Genomic DNA, 21,812 nt, shown 5'->3' with positions numbered 1-21,812 from the left:
GAGGCAGAGGCAGAGGCAGAGGCAGAGGCAGAGGCAGAGGCAGAGGCAGAGGCAGAGGCAGAGGCTGAGGCAGAGGCTGAGGCTGAGGCTGAGGCAGAGGCAGAGGCTGAGGCAGAGGCTGAGGCTGAGGCTAGTGTCCAACCCCCAGGACTAGAGAGAGAGAGGGGGGGAACAAACAAACAAACAAACAAAAAGAGTCTATCTTAAACCTGGTACAGTGTTTCATATCCTTTAATCTTGGCACTTGGGAGGCAGAGACAGGCAGGTCTCTGTGAGTTCAAGACCATAATGAATATAATAATTAAGATAATGAGACCATATCTTAATACATACATACATACATACATACATACATACATACATACATACATACATACATACATAAAACCTCACCTTTGACTGGGCATAGCTCTGACAACCCAAAGGATGACCTGGACAAGTGCAGCTTGATTTAGAGAGCAGAGATTGGCTTATGCCCCTGTCTCCACCCTGCCTGCCAAGTTCCTGTCTTGAGTGTCTCTAAGTCTGTGACAGAGCTGATGAGAGAGACAAGGGAATCAAAGCAGCTGGGCGATGCGCACTCCGAGAAACAAACATAGGAATGCGAGTCCAAGAAAGCACACGACTACATCCCTGATCTTAGCGGGATTCTGGCCATGTGTTTTGCAGCAGTCTGGCACTCAGCTTGCTGTGAGGCAGTTACTCTGGTAGGATCTGCAGAATTCTCCCCAGTACAGTTTTAAGTGTGGTTGCTTTATCTTCCCAGTCTGGGAGCCTCATGCCCTGTGTATGAATTACATAAATGTATCTCCACGGCCCACGGCAGTACCTTAAAAGATGCTCAGTAAAACTTATTTAGTAACCCATGCCTTTAATGACTCTATGGGATCTCTGTGAGTGTGAGGCTAGCCTGGTCTACAGAGTGAGTTTCAGGACAGCCAGGGCTGTATAGAGAAACTCTGTCTCAAGAAACAAAACAATTTTTTTTTTAAAAAAAAATGTTTTTGTTGCTGTTCAATGGATGATTCTGGGGTCTAAGGTCTAGAGACCAGAATATGTAAGTGTCATAGTCCCATAGAAGGAAGCACTCAGAGATTTAGAGGGCAGACAAAACCCAGGAGCCAACAATGGCTGTCTGTGATCCTAGATAAGATGTAATTTTGCTGGGACTCTCTGCCAGCTCTACAAAGCAGGATGTTTGGGTCCACACAGAAAGTATCCATTGAACCCCCCCCCCCCAAAGCCAGGGGTTGGTCCTTAGTGATTCCTTGACCATGGAAGGCATCCTGCAGCAATCTCTTATGACAAGAGACAGTTTCTAAGAGTCTCTGTGGTGTGGAAAGCTCTGGGGACAAACTGCTAGCTATCAGGACCTGCCAAGGTCTCAGATCCTTAGGTCTGCCTCTTCCTCCATCTCATCTCTTCAGCCCTCTCTCTGTCTTCTTCCTGGTCCTTTTCTTTATCATCTCGTTATCCTTTTTATCTGTTTGTTTGTTTGTTTGTTTGTTTGTTTGTTTTCTAAGTCAGGGTGTCATTGTGTAGCCCTGGCTATCTTGAAACTAACTCTGTAAAACACGCTGGTCTCAAACTTGCAGAGTTCTACCATTCTATGTTGCATGTACTTGCAATACCTACAGAGGCCAGAAGATGGCATCAGGCCATCAGATTCCCCTAGAATTGATCTTAGATGGATATGAGCTGTTACATGGGTGCTGAGACTCTATCTCCAGTCCTCTGGAAGAGCAGCCAGCTCTCCAGTTCAAAGGTTTAGTCCATTGTCATCATGGCAGGAAGCATGGCAATATGCAGGCAGATATGGTGTTGGAGAAATAGCTGAGAGTCCTACATCTGGATCTGCAGGCAAGAGTGATACTAGCCTGGCTTGGACATTTGAAACCCCAAGGCCAACCCCTAGTGGCACACTTCCTCCAACAAAGTTGCACCTATTCCAATAGGGCCACACTTCCTAATCTCTGTCAAATAGTACCACCCGAAATGAATTAGCATCCAAATATATGAGCCTACAGGGGCATTCCTATTCAAACCACAATTATGGAGGTGGTTTTCAAATTTAGATTATGTTTTCCATATGACCATAAGAGAACTGAGGAAAAAGGCAGTTTTCAGACACATTTGCACAGTCCTGTGGGAATATGGAGAGCAGACACATCTATTCTCTAGTTCTAGGGCTGGTGAAGATGTGGTTGGTCACTGTGGGATCAGGGCTCCTGAAGGAACTGACCCAATGAAGTGTGTAGCATCTCCAGGCCAGAGCAGAAGCCCCTTCCTGGGACACAGTACTGAGGAACAAGCAGGGTCCTTGCTCCATCTTAACAAACCCTTCACATACTTTTCCTTGCCTGCCCTGTGACGCAGGCTTTCAGGATTGAATCCCAACACCAGTTTTATTTCAGGGATCCTCTACGGCACCATGACCATGGAGCTGGGAGGCAAAGTGAACATCGAGTGTGAGAAGAACAACCTCCAAGCTGAACTGGACTTCAAGCTCAAGGTAATGTGTACAGCTTGTGGGAGGGAATGCATGGCGCTTAAGTGGGGATCCCCTTCCTTCTGCGTCAGGCAAAGTGCTCCAAACGAGAACAACTGGGGTAGATTGCTTTGCATCCCCATAGGACAGACAGGGCCCAGAGAAAGAAAGGTGTTGCCCACAGGCTACACAGCACAGCCTGCAAGTCTAAGTCCCCTTGTCCTAATGGAATGGTGGCAGACTCTATAGGTTTGGGTCCAGGTCGAGACAGTAGAGTGAGGGCATCTTTTTCTAGTAGTGAGCCTCGTCTAAGCCACAGTCATGAGAATGACCACTCTGTACCTCTGAGGATGTGCCTCTGGGTAGAGCCCCCTCCTCCTTATTCATTGGTTTCCATCTGCTCTTGTAGCCTTTCTTTGGAAGCAGCGCCAGCATCAACCAGATTTCCGGGAAGATCATGTCAGGAGAGGAAGTCCTGGCACGCCTCACTGGACACTGGGTAAGGCATCATCCCGTAGGGAGAGCCTAGTTGGGCCCTAGGGTGGTCACCAACTGGGCCAGCAGCTCTGATGCTGCTATGCCATCTGGGCCAGGACAGAGATGTATTTATCAAGGAAGAGAGCAGTGGAGGCACCGAGCTCTTCTGGACTCCGAGTGAGGAGGTCCGCAGGCAGCGGCTGAAGCGGCACACAGTGCTGTTGGAAGAGCAGAGTGAACTGGAGTCTGAGAGGTGAGGCCCTGTACCCAGGAGCCCTGGTGACCACAGACGGTGATGGCCAGGTGGAGGGTTGTCAGGGTCACGATGCTGGGAGCACATTCTAGGGTGTCATTGGCAAGGACAGCCCCAGAATAGATCCCTCATGCCAGATCACCTGCCCTGCTGGGGACAGCTGGTGGGAGAGGGCCCCATCACTGCCAACAATTAGATCCCTGCAGGTGGCAGGCAGGAGCCCAGCTTAGGAAAAATACAGCTCATACTGTAGAATAAAAACCTGGGAGACACAGGCTTCCTGTAAGATAGCCAGCCCCTTGTCACGGAAGGCAACCAAGCAGGGAACACTCTAAGCCTCCCTTCCAAACTAGAAGGAATTGATTCTGGGCTGCCAACAAGTAGAGCCGCCCTACTCTGAGCTCATTGGTCCTTTGACTTGCAGGCTGTGGCAGCATGTCACCAGGGCCATCCATGAGGGTGACCAGCACAAAGCCACACAGGAGAAGTCTGTGCTGGAAGAGGCACAGCGGCAGCGTGCCCGTGAGCACCAGCAGAGCCTCACTCCATGGAAGCCACAGTTGTTCTTACTGGACCCTCTCACTCAGGAATGGCGCTACCGATATGAGGAGTGAGTAGCAGGTGGCTTGGGGCCTGTGTGGTGGGGCGGGAGCTTGCAGACTGAGTCCACTGTGCCTGCCTTGGTTTGGAGAGACTGTAGAATCTTTCATCTTCTCTCCCTGCCTTCAGTAGTACCTTAGGGATGAGGCATAAGGAGAGATGGTCAGATAGACCCCGTAATCCTTCCTTGTAACCCCTGAATGGTGGTTATCCCCTGGGACACCATGAGAAGCTGGGTCTAGGCTAGGACAGAACCCTCTCCCGTAAGGGTCATCACCTCTACTGATGGTCACCATCTGGATCCTCTAGCCTCAGCCCCTGGGACCCGCTGAAGGACATTGCCCAATATGAGCAAGATGGGATTCTTCATACTCTACAGAGGGAGACTATGTCTGGCCAGACAACCTTTCTGGGGAGTCCTGACTCCAGGCACAAGGTCAGTACCCCTCACCAAGGCTCCAGCCCAGAATTGATCTCAACTGTGTGTGTGGGCACCCCTGAGGCCCTCATACCCTCCACCCTGCCACCTGGCCTTTGTCCCTCAGTGCCCATCTCTGTGATAGCTCAAACCCTACCTGGCAATGGGCCTTCACTGTCACCAGGCTCCTTCCTCATTCCTTTTTTCTTTCCAGTGGGGGACCTGAGATGTAAAATACTTGGTTCATGGGCACCCTGGGCCTCACAGTTCAAGATTCTATGCCAGCCTGTCACCTCCTGAAGTCACTTTGTCCCATTCTATAGCTAAATAAACCCAGGCTCAGGCTAGCCCAGGAAAGAGGAGGAAAAGCCAACATTCATCCCTGCATGGGGAAAGCAGGAGGGATGTCAAAGGGTTGGGGGAGCACAGGGAAATAGAGGGAGGGTGATGCCCGCACACAAGGTGGAACTATGAATTGCTCCACCAGGTTGGCCTAGCCACAGGCTCTGGGTTCCAGGTGTGAATAGCATGCTGGCCATGTGCCAGCCTGGTGGCAGAGCTGGCTGGCCCTCATGCCTCCAGAGGAGGTCAACGGTTTTATGTTCCTGATAGGAAACTGAGGCCACTGAGATGGAATGGCTTCAGTTCAGGGCAGGGGGAGGTTCAAACCTCCTGTGTCAAACTACAAAGCCTCAGTTCTGTCCTCCGCACACTGCCCTAATCTAGTGCATCCTGACATGAACGGAACACCATGTCCCCAAAGGGTCCATGGGAAAAGACACTAAGTATAGTAACTTCATCTCTTTACAGAGGCCTAGCTCTGATCGGAGGCTCCGAAAAGCCAGTGACCAGCCCTCTGGCCATAGCCAGGTCACTGAGAGCAGCGGCTCCACACCTGAGTCCTGCCCAGACCTCTCTGATGAGGACTTTGTTCCTGGTAAGTGGCTCCTAGAGTTTTATACATGCTGGTTAGTCCTGGCCCTGACTAGTGAACACCTTGGACCTTGACTAGCAGGGAGAACAGAACGAGAGAGCCGGTCCCTGCCTGCAGCCCCTCTGCAGGATAAGAAGGGCCAGGAAGTGCCTTTCAGAGATGAGCACACAGGGGCAGGAATTTTCATAGTACATCTTTGCGCATCTTACCCTGCTGTCTCCCTAAGAGATCTGCCTTCTCAGAGCCTGATGAGGGCTGTAGCCAGGAGTTGGGGAGGAGAAGAGACTGCTAGGTATGTTGCTCAGTGGTAGAATGCCTGTCTAGCACATAAGAAGGCCTGGGGTCAGTCCCAGTACAACATAATTCCAGCACAACATAAACCCAGCATGGTGGTACACACCTATCACCCAGTACTCCAGAGGTCACATGAGAGATGAAGAGTTAAGGTCATCTTCTGCAACATTAAGTTCAAGACCAGCCTCACATACTTGAAACCTACTCTCAAAAATGGGACTGGGAGGAAGTGGTCCAAGGCTAGGATCTCCCTGAGCTGCAAGGATAATGTGAGAGGTTGGTTGGGTTGTGTCCATTGTCCAGCCCCTGACCCTGACCCTGCCTCTGCCCTGGTGAGACTCTTGGCTCCTTTGCTCTTACTGAGCAATCTTGTCTCCCAACATTGTTTCCACATCTGCAGTGGATCATGTCTTGGTGACTCATCTCTAAGGCTTACAAGCTAGCTGAGCCTGCATCCCCTACTAACCTTTCCCTGTCTCTCTTGTGTATGTGCCTGGCTCCTGAGAGTGGTAAATCAGGAGCTGGGTCAGCCAGCACATCCTAGCTTACCCTGGTCTGTTTCTCCCTGCTTTCTCCACCCTGGACATTCAGGTGGTGAGAGCCCATGCCCTAGGTGCAGGCGAGAGGTACACCGGCTAAAGATGCTACAAGAGGCCGTGCTGTCCATTCAGGAAGCTCAGCAAGAGCTGCATAGGTAAGAACATGGGAGGTGGAGGGAGCTGCCAGCATAGGGCACCACAGCCCCCCATGAAAATGCTATTGAGCACAGGCAAGGAGCTTAGAAAAATGTACAGGGCCAAAGAGCTCCTCAGAGCCAGGGAAGCCTCCCATTGTGTGGAAGCATGTAGCAGCCCTCCCAGACACCTCAGGCTCCCTGTAGCTCACCAGCACCCTGCATAGAGGATCCTCAAAGCAAAGGGAGTGTCTGGAAACCACGCTACGTGACCTCAGTGGATTTCCTATCAGCACACGGTATCATGTGAGGGCATCATATACCAAACCACTTGCTTCTCTGTAAAATGGGTTCATAGCAGACAAGAGGATCGGGAGCCGAATGAAGAGGATGTGGGGACCAAGCTTTGTGCCCATCCTCCAGACACCCCCTGATTGGCCTTGCCTAGAGGATTGACTGGTAGAGACATGAAGCTGGAAGGAAGTGAATCAGATCTGGGACACCCAGGAGGGTGGAGACAGGAGTGGAATGTGGTTGTGTACCTCCTGGGTCACGTAGGCTCCAGGCAGGCAGAGGTTTAGATACCTGACTGTGCATTGGCTGAAGTCAACTGCTATAGGTTTGGATGTTGGGAAGTCTGTTGGCTAGAGACCCTTTGGTCTGTGCAGTGGCCTGAAGGGAGGCGGTTGAATGACAAGACCCTAGGGCCAGAAATGCTAGAGTCAGTGCCTGAGGCCAGAGATGGTACCATGGTCCCAGGAAAGGTCATGACTCTGCCAACCTTGCAGCCACCCATGCCAAGTGCAGGTTTTTCCTGCTTTCCCACGTCACAGTGTCTTCTAGAGGTCTAAAAATAGCCTCATTAACTCATGGGAGAGTGTGTGGAAAATCGACTTACAGTCAGAGGCAGAGGGTGTGGGAGATAATTGGACCATGACATCTTTCTGTGGGCTGTACTTGTCCTGTGCTTTGCCTGTAGTCGGCCATCAGTGAAGCTTTGAGTCTCAACACTTGCTGGCCCTATTTGCTTTCCTACTGCGGGTCACATACATATATATCAGCTAATGAGAGTGGGGATTCTAGGGTCTCTGGAGTTCTTCTAATGCCACAGTGGGGAGTCCCAGACCCAGAAGGCTGACCCAGGGCTAAGGAGGTATGAAGTGGGCTGTGCCTGCTGAGAGGTGCTAGCCCAGGTTTCTAGGAATCCTTAAGTCAATCCAGGTTGACTCCTCTAGTCAATGTCTCAACAATATAGTCACGTGTCTTTCAAGCTACTCCTTTTCCAAGCTGTGGGGTCAAAGAAAGGGAAACCTGGTAGCTCCCCCCCCCCCACAAAGGACTTCTGCACCCAGGAAACAGAGAGAACAGAGATTAGAGTCCAGGTCTGGTGGGCTTGTTCCAATGTCCCTGGTTGACACTCAGCGTAGGATGCCAGCAAGGCACTGAGTGTATCACACTCTAGAAGCTGCAAGTCTAAGATGGAAGTTTTAGGCCTGGCTCTTCTCAGTGACCCCATCCTTGGCTTGCAGACATGATCATCCTCTGTGTGTCTCTGTCTTGATCCCCTCGTCCTTAGGATCCCAGACTAGATTAAGGGCCCACCATAGTGAGCCTTTTAATGCGGCTACCTCTTCAGAGATCTTATCTCCAAATAGTCCAGTGGTCAGGACATCAACACAGGTTTGAGGAAATGGGCACTGTTCATCGTCACCCCAGGGCTGGCAGGAAGGATACTAGAGGCCTAGTCCCCAAGCCCAGATCCTCCTGTCCCACAGTTGACACACAGGAAGTGCAGGCCCGGGACTCCTCTCCCTAAGGAGCTCCCACCCACACTTGTAGCCATGTCCCCAGCTGACAGACATGCCATCTTGTCCCAGACTAGCGGGAGGGTGGTCATACTGGTGTTGACACAGCCTCTACCCCTTTCATTTCAGGCACCTTTCGGCCATGTTAAGCTCCACAGTGCGCGCTGGGCAGGCGCCAGCCCCCAGCCTCCTGCAGAATCCCCGCTCCTGGTTCCTGCTCTGCATCTTCCTGACGTGTCAGCTATTCATTAACTATATCCTCAAATAAGAGCCCTTGGAATCAGCAAGGTGACGCCTGCAGAACTCCCTCCTAGGCACCCAGCACTTTACACCGGCCTGCAGAGGCAGTGGGGCCCACAGGCATGGCCAGTGGGACAGAAGGGTCCTCACACAAGAGGATGACAGGTGGGGCCTGGGGCTATGAGGGTGCTGTGACTCCAGCTGTAGGACCCTCCAGGGAGCACTGGCCTCTCCTTCGGAGCCCTCCACCTAGTACCGGCCTTAACGCTAAAGCCAAATGCAGTTTCTGCCCTGCAGTGTGCCCCTGGTAATCTCAAGTTGCCACTCCCAAGCCAGCCCCCACTTGCTATACGGCATCCGATCTGGGGGTCAGGAGGGCCTGTGCAGGCTTTGGACAGCCACTTACCACAGCACAGGAGAGAGTGAGGTTGCCAGGAGCAGCAGGAAGGAAGACTCCAGGATTCCCCGGAGCTCTTTGGGTGGTAATGTTGACTTCTGGACAATCTGCCCACCTTGTGCTCACACAAGCATGGACAGACTGTAGCTACTCTGGTGAGGACCCTGGGACTTTTATCCTGTTGTTAAGCTGTTTCCACAGAAGCCTGTTCAGGTGGTTACTTCACCTACATCTGCCCTACAGCCAGAGGAGCCCACCTGTGCCACAGGAGTTCCCTGGCCAACTGCAGTGTGAGTTTGTAAGCAAGAGAAGTGCCCAAAGGCTGACCCCAAAGGCCAGGGAGGCCCAAGCTTGCCACTCTCCCTGACCAATACAGTCTTCCCATTCTGTTGACATTCTGACTACATAGAATTGCAATATCTGAGGCAGCTGTGTGCAGTGACCAGCCTCTGCATCCACCCCCTGATCCTATGTGGATGATGCTCTCCGAGTGCGTGCGTGTGTGTGTGTGCGTGTGTATGTATGTGAGCACCTACGTGTACTCACATTTGGAGCCTTAATACTTAGTTGGTGCCATCTCCACTGTATCTGATCCTTTCATTTTCCAAGTTTTGTATCCATTTGTCTCTCTCCTTCCCCAATCCTGGGGGTATGTCTGCTCCATGCCTTGAAATAAATGGAAATACATGTATTTCTCTTTGGGGGGAATCCTTGGGAACAAGAGGAACTTCTGGGGAGATGGAAACGCAGTGTAATATGGCTGTCTTAAGCTGGAGGTGCCAAGTGAGGGGTTCAGAAGGTGGGTGCAGGTTCACAGTGTTGAGTGAGAAGATAACCCACCTGGAGCCATTGGGAACTGGAGTCCCATCAGTCAGCCAGTGAGCAACTGTGGCATGGGAGGGATGTGGCCTGCCAGGGCATTCCAGGCAGCCTGCTTACTTGGCAGCCTGCTATAGCCAACACAGCCTTGCTGAAATGCTTAATGCTCTGTATTCTGACATAGCTCTGAGGCATCCAGAATATCCCTTGGCATTTGACAACACACCCCACACCACCTCAAAGGGAAGCTGTAGCGCCCCCCCTCAACAACACATAGAAGATAACAGAGACCAGAGGGAATGAAGGTTGCCAAACAACGCCCATGAGAGGGGACCCCAAGAATGCCTTCCTACCTCAGATGCCAGGAGAGGGTGAAGCAAAGAAGAGCCAAGTGGCTGTGCATCTACCCACCCCAGGAGTCCTCTGGAGGACCCTGCTCCTGGAGCATCCATGAAGCAGCCAGTCACCCTGGAGCATGGATGTCTGCAAGTAGCCATTTTCTACCTCAGACATCTCTGTTTCCAGTATAGACAGGAAGCTCTGAACTCCTCACCTTCTCTCCTGAACCCTGGCCCCATGCAGAACTAGGTCCTGTCCCTCACAATACCATCATACATCTGGACATTTGGAATGTCCTCATGAATTCTCTTTTTAACAGTTCCATGGTCCTTTGCAGACCTCTGTTACTTTCTTGCACACTAACCTAAGGGACGTGGCTATATCTCTCCTTGTTCATTGCACTGCAGAAACAGCAGAGAGGGAAAAACCCCCAGAATCCTCACATATTCCCAAGCAGCAAGCTGCCCAGAAGCAACCTGAAAGTATCCCAAGAAGAGGTATCACAAATACATATTACAATAGATAATACATCTATTCTAGGGGTGAGAAGATTCTCCTGGTATTGAATGAGTCCAACTCTTCCATTGTGGGCACCCTTCATCTCTGCAGGAAGACCATCAAGGGCCACTGGGCTCAGGAGAATGTCACCCAACTGCTTTGAACCATTAGGGGGTTCCTGGAACAGTATGACATCCCACCATCCCACCTTAAAGAGCAAGGGTAGAGATGGCTGGAGAGATGACACAGCCATTAAGAGGATGTGCTGTTCTTGCAGAGAACACCAGTTTGATCTCCAGACTCATATCAGGCAGCTTACAGCCATGTATATCTCCAGCTATTGGGGATATGTCACCTCGAGCCTCTGGAAGCACCTGCGTGTACACACACACTTTAAAATGAATGTTTTAAAGGAGCAAAGGGCAGAGGTCAGAGAAGGACCTGGGGCACGAATATCTAGCCCGAGGTAGACAGGCCTCTTCCTTTCACCTCCCCTCCACCTACAGTGTGGGACAAGGCAGATCTGTAAACTGTATGCAGAAAAGGAAAGCCACTAGCCTCCCCCTGCTCCCGAGCTACTCAGAGACAGGTGGGACAACAGGATCCACGAGTGCACACTCCTCTCCTCTTCCCTTCCTCTACTTTCCCTCTGCTTCCCAAGGGTGGGGGACAGTTCAGCGTGTTGAACTAACCAAACTTTCTAAACACTTGTTTGTGTTTTGGTTTGGTTTACTCCTGAGCAGACACCAGGCCTGAGGAAAGACAAGAAATAGAAGAGCATCAGGCTGGCCAAAGAGTTGGCCCCTCCCACTCCCCAGCCTAGGTGAGGGCAGATGGCACAGGCTCCACTCCCTGGCCATAGGGAGAGAGGCAAGAGATGACTCATTTTAAAGAGGAAGTGGCATTTGGAAGGGAGATGGATGGGGCTGGTAGTGGGCCACTTTTTTGAATACCTGGAGGGGGCAGATGGAACAGATGAACCAACCCAAGTTCCCTAGAGAAATAAGCGTTCTACTTCCTGTGTTAGGCTAGTAGACTTGCCTTAAATGTCCTGTGTCCCATGAGCTTGGATTGGCACACACAGTGGAGCTGAACACAGTGAAAGGAAGAAGAGGTGAGGGACTCACAGTCCAGGGATGTTCATACAGCCCTCCTCCCCCGACGCCCCACCCCCACCCCAGCACTGGAAGAGTGCCTACCAGTCCTGGATATTTTGAGGCCCTCAGAGTCAGCGAGTCCCACACAGCCCCTCAGACCCTGACAGTGAAGCCTTCAGCTGCTGCTCCAGACTATTGACCAGTGAACACTCACAGGAATGCTACAGGGGTAGAGTTACTTCAAACTTCCCCGTGTTGAGCTAAGTCAGTGTGTGTTGTAGCTTTTCTTCCTCTTTTTGTTTGTTGCTTTTGAGAAGGTTTACAGTCTGCCGCAGTCTGACTTTTATAACGATTCCAACTCTAGTTCATGCCTCTCCCTCCACTCAGGTCAAAGGAATTTTTTTAATTAACTTATAATAAAGAGCAGTATACCGTAATGAAAAACAAACGAAGGCAGAGAATTCGACTTTAGCTTGCTGCTTATAACAAATATGATTCTGTTAATAACGTCACAGGCATTTAAAATTACTGTATTTATAGAAAACTAGATATTATCCAGCACTGAGGGTGGTGGGAAGGCAAGAATGGTGGCGCTGGACCCGCCCACGAGATTAGGCAACCATACAGCAACCAATCCGCTGACGAGAAGCGAAGCGTGGCCGCCACAGCAGCTCCTCCCAGCTGAGCAGCGGCGGCGTGCTTGCACACAGCCATGTTTGGCTTCTGCTGCTTGGCCTCCAGTCTGAGTCGCTTGTTCCTTTGGTTGCTGCTGCTGCTGCTGAATCTGCCCTTGCAGGTGAGTAGATATGGCCCTGCGGAGCTGAGATTCCCGCTGGGCACCGGACCCGGATCTCGGGGCTGCAGAGGAAAGCTACTGCGAGCGGTGAACTGGTGGCGGGCTGTGCCATCAGCCTGGGCACCTCCAACCAACACCTCAGAACTTCGTCTGCTCTTAAGTGGTCCAGAGTTGGGGGATTGTGGAGGTGAAGCAGAGGCAGGGGAATGGCCAAGCGGGTAGCCAGAGAAAGTGTGTCCGGTTGGTCCCTGAGCGCCTTGACAAGACGGGCACGCCCCTCCTCGTTCTCATCAGAAAGCGGTCTATCCGAAGGCGACTCCGGCGACTCCGGAAAGTGCCATTGCGGACTGGAGTGGCCCGCGCGTCTGTGCGCCTTGGGTGGGTTCGGCCCACCTAGTCTTGGGGTGTAGTACTAACTACTACAAAAGGATCTGTGTGGAAGGCCTGGCAATGCCTTTCCTGGGCCTTTAGAATCTCTGCTAAGTTCGTCCCGAGATTGCTTCTTGTCTCTTTAATCTTAAACTGCAGTTAAACCTAAGTTAGTGGGCAGCCTGATCTACATAAGGAGTCTCAGAACAGCCAGAACTACACACAGAAAGGCTGAAAAACAAAACAAACCAACGGAAAAAAACAAAAAACAAAAAAACAAACAAATAAAAAAACCAAAACCAAACAAACAAACAAAAAACCTAGACAATCCTGTAAATGACATTTTAGTTACAGCCAACTTAATTTTATGTCAATTTTCTCTCATAAGAGTCTTCAAACCCAAAAATAGGCAGAAAAAGGTTTATGTCTTATAACCTGTAAGGATATCCATTTTCTAACACATTCAGATCTTTAGTTATAACAACAACAACAAAATAATCCTTAGGTTGTTCTAAGATAGTATTTGAGTAGTCAGAGACCACTTTCAAGTAATCAGTGTTTCTTAAAACCATCTAGGAGCTGGTTAACAGTAATTCTTTGCTAGCTGCTGGTGAGCAGCTTTCACAGAAAGGGACCCAGAAGGCATCCAACTTCCCTGGGAATCTCCTGGGCAAGCGGCCAGAGGATATGCAACTCAGAGGTGACTTCAAAGTTCCCAGCACTTTGAGGGACTTCGAACATATTTCACAGGCAGGTTTCACATGGAATGGCCCTTGACCCTGAAATCTCTTCCCCTCCCTATTAGGGCTCTGGGGCTCCATGCCTGCCCAGGCACCTCCTGAAAAGTGCTGCATTTTGTCCTCCAGAAATCCCCAGAAACAATCTAGACAATATTAGGTTGTTGTTGTTTTAAGGTTGTTGTAAAGAAAAAATGGTGATCGTCTCATATAATGCCACCTAAATAAGGTACTCCAACGAAAGACTGAGGATGAGCTGGGTGGGGTAGTGCACACCCTTAATTCTAGCAGTTGAGAGACGAGTTAGACATGTTTGTGAGTTTGGGTTTAGTCTGATCTTTATAGTGAGTTCTAGAACAGCCAGACTGTGTATGAGACACTGTCCTGTAAAAGTCAAAAATAAAAATAAAAGCCTGAAGATAACATCTCTTTCAAGAATATTTTTTAAAAAGACTATCCTCAAAGAATATTGAAATTTTAAAAAATAGGGTATGTGTGTAGATTTTTGGTCTTTTGAGACAGGATTTCTCTGTGTAGCTCTGACTGTCCTGGAATTTGCTCTGTAGACCAGGCTGGCCTTGAACTCAGAGGTCTGCCTGCTGGGATTAAAGACATGGGCTGTGAAGATATCCTACTAAATCCACTGTCTAACCTGTGGTCATGTCCTTCCTAAGTGGAAGTACAGGTGAAGCAGGCCAGCTTCAAGGGGTAAAATAGTATTGCCTTCAGGGCAGTGATGAAGTGTCAGCTTCAACATATAATAATGATGACAATGAACCAAGATGAAGGTATTGAACCTAGGAACCCTAAAAAGAAGACTCCTGCCTGGCGAGTTAAGGGCAGAATTCCTGACAGAATTAAATGGGCAGAATGATATAGATACATAGATAGATACATAGAAACATAGATAGATAGATAGATAGATAGATAGATAGATAGATAGATAGATAGATACATAGATACATAGATACATAGATACATAGATACATAGATACATAGATGATAAACAGACAGACAGACAGACAGACAGATACACACACACACACACAGAGAGAGAGAGAGAGAGAGAGAGAGAGAGAGAGAGAGAGAGAGAGAGAGAAAGAGAGAGAGAGATCCTATCTATGAACCAGACTCCTGCTGAAGGCTGGACAACACTGGCAAGCTATGAGATCAGAGCACAGTGGTAAGGATGAATGAGGATGGCTCCCATGAATGTATAGATGGGCCCTAAGGGTTGATGCTGTGGAGAATTTTTTTGCCAGAGTGTGTACCATAGAGATGCAAATATAAAGAAGTGAGCCTCAGTGCTCAATAGTTTGTTTGGTAAAGAGCTCAGTTGATTTGTGTGCTTAGTTTGAGCTCCTTCCCAGTGTTTGGGTATCAGTCAAGGTAGGTTACTCAGAGAAGGAAGTGGGGAGGAGATAGAACGTCCTGGGAACATATGAACTGTTCTATATGCATTATTTAATCTCACAACCCTAAATAGTAAGTATATTACTATCCCCATTTTACAGATGAGAAAAGTGAGACGTGATGATGGTAAATAGTGAATCACCTATTCATTTATAGGCTCTATTAGCTTGTGTGATATCATGGCTCCACACATGATCTTTCAATCCCCTATGTGATCAGTGATCACATAAAGTTTGGGGTTTTTATGGTTTTGGCTTTTGTTTTTTTGTTTCTTGGGGTTTTTGTTGTTGTTGTTGTTTTGTTTTGTTATTTGCCTCTGTTTCATGTTGCATGTATCAGTGTCTGGAGTGCATTAAGTACTGGCTATTCTTGCAGAGGAATAGGACTCAGTTCCCAGCACCAACACGTTTGTAATTCTAGTCCCAGGATTCTGCTGCCCTCTTCTTGCCTCCTCAATCACTGCACATACACGGTGTATATGCATTCAAGCAGGCATACACTCATAAACACAAATATAAATCTTTAAAATCATCTCTTGCGCCGGTGGTGGCACACGCACTCAGCACTCAGGAGGCAGATGCAGAGGCTGGTGGATTTCTGAGTTCGAGGCCAGCCTGGTCTACAAAGTGAGTTCCAGGACAGCCAGGGCTATACACACACACACACACACACACACACACACACACACACACACACACACAAAAACCCTGTCTCGAAAAACAAAAACAAAAACAAAAAGCAAAAAACAAAAAACAAAAACAAAAACAAAAACAAAATCATCTGTTGCAGAGCTAGAAATATAGAACATTGCTAATTAATTAGTGCCCAGAGTGAGCCCTGGGTTTAATCCTCAGTACTACAATAAAATAAAGTAAAACCAGTTATTTCTTTACAATTACTTGAGGCTTTGCATAATAAAAGGCCAAACAAAATTAGATTTTATTTATTTGTTTATTTATTTATTTATTTATTTGTTTGTTTATTTTAGTATTTGATTTTGCTTATTTGTATAAGTGTTTCCTAAAGAGTTGTAAGTATGTCACTTGTCTGCAATTCCTGAGAAGGCCAGAGATGACATCAGATTCTCATGAAGGGGAGTTACAGGTGACTGTGAGCCTCTTGCATGGTTGCTGGGAACCAAACTCTGGCCTTCTTTAAGAACAGCATATGTTTGGTTTTTGGGAGGTATGGTCTTGTTGTTTTAAGACAAGCCCTGACTATGCTGGAACTCACAGAGATCCACCTTTCTTTGCCTCTCGAGTGTTTGGATAACGATGTGTGCTGCTCTTACCTGCCATCTCTCCAGCCCTAGAAATGCATCTAAAGCTTTAGGGTACTTAGAGAAATAGTATGTGAATGAGGTGAATTAAAATAAAAACAAGGGGCTGGAGAAATGGCTCAGAGGCTCAGAGCACTGACTGTTCTTTCTGAGGTCCTGAGGTCCTGAGTTCAATTCCCAGCAACCACATGGTGGCTCACAACCATTTGTAATGGGATCTGATGCCCTCTTCTTGTGTCTCTGAAGAAAACTACAGTGTACTCACATTCATAAAATAATAAACAATTCTTCAAAAAAAAAGAAGGAAGGAAGGAAAGAAAGAAAGAAAGAAAGAAAGAAAGAAAGAAAGAAAGAAAGAAAGAAAGAACAAAAAACAAACCAGAGCTATCACTCCTTTATCCTTTTGCAAGTTGTTCCAACTGGTGTCTCCATCTGCAGCCCCAGCATAGGAAGCAGCCATCAAAGCTTGAGGTTTGGATGATAGGATCCCAATAGGTCACAAGTGGTGCTAGAACATTCGCTGCTGCTGCTACTACTACTGCTACTGCTGCTGCTGCTGCTGCTGCTAAAAGTGAACTAGGGATGGAGTGGGGCGGGCATGATACTGCTGTGCAAACAGCCAAGAGCCACTAGACTTGGCAGTGGTGTATTGTGCAACCTTCCCTGGGCAACTGCAGGCTTCAGAGTTCTACAGCATAGCATCAGCTACAGCATAGCATCAGATAGTCCCCGCTGGGCTCTGCACAAGGAGGCCCTGCCTTGGTATTTCCTTTTGCACCATCATCCAAACCATCCTCTGCAGTTACCAATAAATATGAGCTGCCCCTTGTCCTTTTCCACCCATAGGTAAAATTTGCTATGCTAGAATCACACTCCTTCGACTGTCCCACTGGTGAAAACTGGTCTAAAGACGTCTGTTGCAAGAACTGTTCTGCAGGTGAGTTCTTTGCTGGGACCCAATGCCACAGCATAGACATGGGTAACCTTTGAAGCACACCAGTGGCTATACAAGATGAGGAGTGTGTGGGCCAGGGAGGTCAACTCAGCCACTGCCTACTCTTTCAAACTCTAGGAGATGCTTCCTACCCAAGGTACACAGAATGTCACCCCTAAAGGAGGCCCTCTGTGTTCAAGAGGGTTGGCGTGAGTATTCATTGCAAGGCCTCACTAGTGTAGGGTCACCCAACTCTCCAACCTGCAAGGCATGAGTTCTATGCCCATATCCAAAGTCCCCCAGCTGAGAGGAAGGTTCAGAAAAGGGAGCTGCGAGGGTTAATTTCATCTACCTGTACTTGTCTTGGGTGCCAGGGTACCCCCAGCCCCCACTGCTACCACTTCCAATGGAGAAAGTGGCTTAAGTAGCTTGCTATGGTCACACTCTACCTTGGGGGCAATGTCCATCCTTGCTCTTCTGCTCTCAGCTAACAGCACATGTGGTCTGTATCAGGAACCCTGGTTCTGTAATTTTGTCTGGGGAGACATAAACACCAACTGTTCACTCCAGATAACAGGAAGTGATAATAGTCACTGAGAACAGACCAAAGAAGAGATTTACCCGAGTGTGGTTTAGTGAACCATTGAGTTTATTGGGGTCACTTTCACACCCATAGGTGACTAATGCAACTGCATATTGTAATATTAGTCTAGCATGGGTGACAACTTATTAAAGCTGTATGCCCAAAGCAGTCTGCACAACTTACAGGAAGCCAGTCTCTTTTCTAGAGATTGTTTAAAGTGTTCTGTGGCTGTGAAAAGACACCTTGACCACAACTTTTATATAGGAATGCATTTTACTGGATTGCAGTTTTAAAGGTTTAGTCCATTATCACAATGGCAGGAAGCCTGACTGCAGGTAGGCTTGAAATAGATAAAAATGGTGCTGGAGAAGTAGCTGAGAGTTCTCTGTTCATATGCAAAGGCAGCAGAAAAAAACAAACACTGAGCCAGACTTGGACCCTTGAAACTTCAAAGTCCAGCCCCAGTGAAACACTTCCTCCAACAAGGCCACACCCCTTAATCCTTTCAAATAGTGTCACTCCCTGGTGACATACATGGGTCTATGGAAGCCCAGCATGGAGTCAGGAGCTCATTCTACTCACCCTAAGCTACCTTGGTTCCTAGTCCCCTGAGGGTCAGATGTCCACAGGACTGAGTGTAGATCAGGGAACCAGCAGTCCTCATAGATTCTCAAGCACTTTGTGACAGACCAGAGATTATTTTGAACTTGTGATAAAGATGTTAAACCTACCTAGAGCAACATAGCCCTTTATCGCTGTGTGCCTGAGCAAGGCTGATCCCATCTGCCCTTATCCCCAGGTACATTTGTCCAGGCGCCCTGCAAAATCTCCCATACTCAAGGACAATGTGAGAAGTGTCCGCCAGGAACATTCACAGAGAAAGATAATTACCTGGATGATTGTATACTTTGCTCCACCTGTAATAAAGGTGAGTGTGTGACTTAGCAGAGGCAGACTAGCTGTGAAAACTGGCAATAGAGTCAGAAGTACCGGGATGGAGTAGTCATGACTAATGGACTCCATATGCAGCCACAGAATCCCAATTGGCATAAAACTTGTTTCCTGCCGATGGGCATGGTTGTACAATGTTTAATCCCAGCACACAGAAGGCAGAAGCAGCTGGTCTCTGACTTGGAGGCCACCCTGGGTTTTGTTCTTTGTTTGGTTGGTCTTTGGTTTTTGTTTCTCAAGACAGGGTTGCTCTGTGTAGCCCTGGCTGTCCTAGAACTCACTCTGCAGACTACGCTGGTCTCGAACTCAGAAATTGGCCTGCCTCTGCCTCCTGAGTGCTGGGATTAAGGGCATGCACCACCACTGTCCTGGGAGGCCACCTTGTTTATACAGTGAGTTCCAGGGCAGTTCCAAAGGCTACACAGTGAGATCCTGCCTCAAAATCAAACCAAGGCAAAAATTATTCATTATGAGTAAAAAGGACTCCGTAAAACCAATGTCAGAAAAAGCACAATCACAGCCTTCTGCCATTTTTTAAAGATAATTTTTCTTCTACTTGTCAATTGAATGCAGAACCTAGTAAAACACATGCTGGTACCTAGAAAGATCACCCCTCTGTGGATAAGCAATCATGTGTGCTTCCCAGACACACAGAGAAGAGCTACAAGAGTAGGTCAGAGGGCACAGATCTGGGGAAGCAGCAGAGACACGAGGGCCACACCTGCAGAAGTCTTGATAGGATATAGAAACATAATAAAACCTTTTTCACAAACTTTAAGCAGGCAGAGCATGGCAGCACATGTGTTTAATCCCAGCACCCTAAAGGCAGATCTCTGTGAGTTCAAGGACAGCCTGACCAACATAGTGAGTTTAAAGACAGCCAGAGCTACATAGTAAGACTCAATCAATACACAATAAACATACAAACTTTAAGCATTTGTTGGAGGACTGGAAGCAGCTCACAGAGTGCCTGCCTAGTATGCAGAAGAAGACCTGGGTTTGTTCTCTGGCATAGCAGGGGAGTGGGGGCGAAGATTCTGTTTTGTGTGTGCATGCATGTGTGCCTATGTACACACTCCTATGCACAGAATCATGTCAAACTAAGTGGCAAATACTACAATATCTCATGCTTCAGCCCTGTCATTTGCATCTACTAAGCATAGAGATGGAAACAGGCTGAGTATAGCAGCACACATCTCTGGTCCCAGAGCATGGGAGGCAGATATAGAAAGGACTCTTTAGTGTGCAGCCTAATTGTAGAAATTAGGTTCTGGTTCTTCCCATCAGCACCATGTACCCTGATATAAGACTTGTACTCAGAATATATTTATGAATACCTTGGCCATATAGCTAGGCTCTTTTCTGACTAGATATAACTTAGAATAGCCCATTTGTCTTAGTCTACATTCTGCCACATGGCTGGTTGCCTGTGCTCAGGTACCATGTGTCTCCTCACATCTTCCTGGACCAATCTCCTGCCTGGCTCTATCCCAGAATTCTTTCTCTCTCAGTTGTCCCACCTCCTATTTCCTGCCTAAGCCATAGGCCATCAGACTTATTGACAGATGCCACATCCATACAAACATAAGACATTCTCTCTACCCAGCCTGATCTATGTTGTGAGTTCTAGGACATCATGACTACACAGAGACATATTGTCTCAAACAAAACCAAAAGGACAGAACCATTTTCCACGTTCACAGATCCCTGATGCTGTAAGATATCTGCAGAGAGCTGGACTGAGAGTCCTCCCTTCCTGTGCTCCCTGCTGTATTCTGAGGAAGGACACTGCCTAGCTACAGAGAATTGTGAGAGGTGACATTTATAGCTTGAGTGTTTATGGTGCCCTGAACTATAGGCACAAGGTTAAAATGGAACACCCCAATGGGAAAGCCATCTTCTTTTATAAGCCACTGAGTAAGTCTCACTTAAGGAAGGTATACACCCAGAGCCCAAGGGCCCACTAGGCGTCTGGGTACAAGGTCACTAGGTGCTCTTCAGAGAACAATAAGGTGATTAAACAAAGCATCTTCAGAGATGTCTGATGGAGATGCTGGCTTCTGGAGAGGGAACTTTGTGGGGCAGAGGTGGTATTATAGATCAGGACTACCCGTGATGGAGTCCTCTGGGAGGTGCGATGCTATTGCACAGGATGCTGAACAAGGACCTCCCAAGCCATCATCTCAGGTCTGGGTACCACTCCAGAGGCCCGAGGATGAGGATACTCCCAGCAGTGCTGCTTAGCACTCAGTACATCTGTGATGGGAATGTGAAGGTTTACCAGGACACACTGTGTTCCTTTCAGGTGACAGTGGGGTCTGTGTGCGTATGTTTGAGTACCACAAACTGACCCTATTCTTCCCTGGATTGCAGATCAGGAAATGGTGGCCGACTGCTCTGCCACCAGTGACCGGAAATGCCAGTGCAAAAAAGGTCTTTACTACTATGACCCAGGATTTCCAGAATCATGCCGCCCATGTACCAAGTAAGTACCACTGTGGCCTGGGTAGGTGGTAGCTTTATATGTTGCCTGAATAGCCTCTAATGTCCAGGGAGAGGGACAGTCTGGACAGTCTGTCTCATACTTTGGCAGATGACATTGTGTGGTGGAGACTTTGTGGTCTGGGTGGTACAGGACTTCTTGCTGGAGATCTCCATGGCTAATGTCCCTTGAGAGAAAGTAGACAACACAGGGAAAAACACTAGGTTTTCCTGAGTTAGGTCTTCCAGAGGGTTCTTCAGTGTATTTGGCTTTGGAAGGGCTGGGTAATGCCTCATTCATTATCAGGAAGGTAGTACTGGGTTAACATGGGGGGTTCAGGGTTGAAACTGCTGGGCAAGGTGTGGGCAAATCCTGTGGTTTCGCCCCTCATTAAGAGTGTTATTTCAGTCAGATGGAGGTGTTCAGTCCACAGATACTAGGAGGCACCAGCACAAGCCACTTACAGAGGACTGTTCCTTCTCTGGGGAATCTGAAATCTGAGTCTCTTGAGAGAGGCCAGGCAGGCCTCTCCTTTTCCTCACTGCAAGGCCACCAAAGAAGCTATGGACATCAACGGAGGAGGAAAATACAGTAACTGGCTTTTATTAAGTAGTAATGACACGATACTGTCTGAGATGCCAGTGAGGCTGGTGACAGCTGTGTGGACAGAACACTGTTGCAGATCTTGGATCAGGATCCTGCCTGATGTGGTTTGGAGCGACATCACGCCTTGCTGGACATCTGCTGCTGATGAATGCAGGAGGGGTCTGGCAGGATGAACTGGGGGTGTCTCTCTGCAGGTGTCCCCAAGGAATTCATGTCCTCCACGAATGCAACTCCACAGCTAACACAGTGTGCAGTTCATCTGTTTCAAGTAAGACAGATTTATTTTTAATTTCCATGGCTCTCCTCCTCCTCCTCCTCCTCCTCCTCCTC

At 48.4% G+C, this 21,812-nt stretch overlaps 2 protein-coding genes and 1 long non-coding RNA gene across 5 annotated transcripts in view; 2 read left to right on the top strand and 1 right to left on the bottom strand.

The window, feature by feature from the left end:
- Window positions 1–9,270, top strand: part of Osbpl5 (oxysterol binding protein like 5) — a 53,474-nt gene extending 44,204 nt beyond the window's left edge. The window contains exons 15-22 of one of the 2 annotated variants that reach the window (XM_021166956.2): window positions 2,415–2,512; window positions 2,898–2,987; window positions 3,082–3,218; window positions 3,643–3,828; window positions 4,128–4,254; window positions 5,047–5,173; window positions 6,056–6,158; window positions 8,072–9,270. In XM_021166956.2, coding sequence (XP_021022615.1) covers window positions 2,415–2,512; window positions 2,898–2,987; window positions 3,082–3,218; window positions 3,643–3,828; window positions 4,128–4,254; window positions 5,047–5,173; window positions 6,056–6,158; window positions 8,072–8,210 — 1,007 coding nt within the window. In that variant the 3' untranslated portion in view covers window positions 8,211–9,270. The remainder of the gene's footprint in view (window positions 1–2,414; window positions 2,513–2,897; window positions 2,988–3,081; window positions 3,219–3,642; window positions 3,829–4,127; window positions 4,255–5,046; window positions 5,174–6,055; window positions 6,159–8,071) is intronic. The other variant, XM_029480059.1, reaches the window with a different exon arrangement.
- A 2,750-nt stretch (window positions 9,271–12,020) lies between these two features.
- LOC110298842 (tumor necrosis factor receptor superfamily member 22-like) overlaps window positions 12,021–21,812 on the top strand; it is a 15,166-nt gene continuing 5,374 nt past the window's right edge. For both annotated transcript variants that reach the window (XM_021168364.2, XM_021168363.1), the window contains exons 1-5: window positions 12,021–12,128; window positions 16,773–16,863; window positions 18,243–18,371; window positions 20,768–20,879; window positions 21,677–21,750. In XM_021168364.2, coding sequence (XP_021024023.1) covers window positions 12,045–12,128; window positions 16,773–16,863; window positions 18,243–18,371; window positions 20,768–20,879; window positions 21,677–21,750 — 490 coding nt within the window. In that variant the 5' untranslated portion in view covers window positions 12,021–12,044. The remainder of the gene's footprint in view (window positions 12,129–16,772; window positions 16,864–18,242; window positions 18,372–20,767; window positions 20,880–21,676; window positions 21,751–21,812) is intronic.
- Window positions 21,106–21,812, bottom strand: part of LOC110298843 — an 11,912-nt gene continuing 11,205 nt past the window's right edge. Inside the window, exon 3 of the long non-coding RNA XR_002378411.2 lies at window positions 21,106–21,741. This is a non-coding gene — a long non-coding RNA (uncharacterized LOC110298843). The remainder of the gene's footprint in view (window positions 21,742–21,812) is intronic.

The sequence above is a fragment of the Mus caroli genome, chromosome 7, assembly GCF_900094665.2.
Source record: "Mus caroli chromosome 7, CAROLI_EIJ_v1.1, whole genome shotgun sequence".
NCBI lineage: Eukaryota > Metazoa > Chordata > Mammalia > Rodentia > Muridae > Mus > Mus caroli.
The sequence above is the reverse complement of the archived record's forward strand: the minus strand, read 5'-3'. Positions and strand labels throughout refer to the sequence as shown.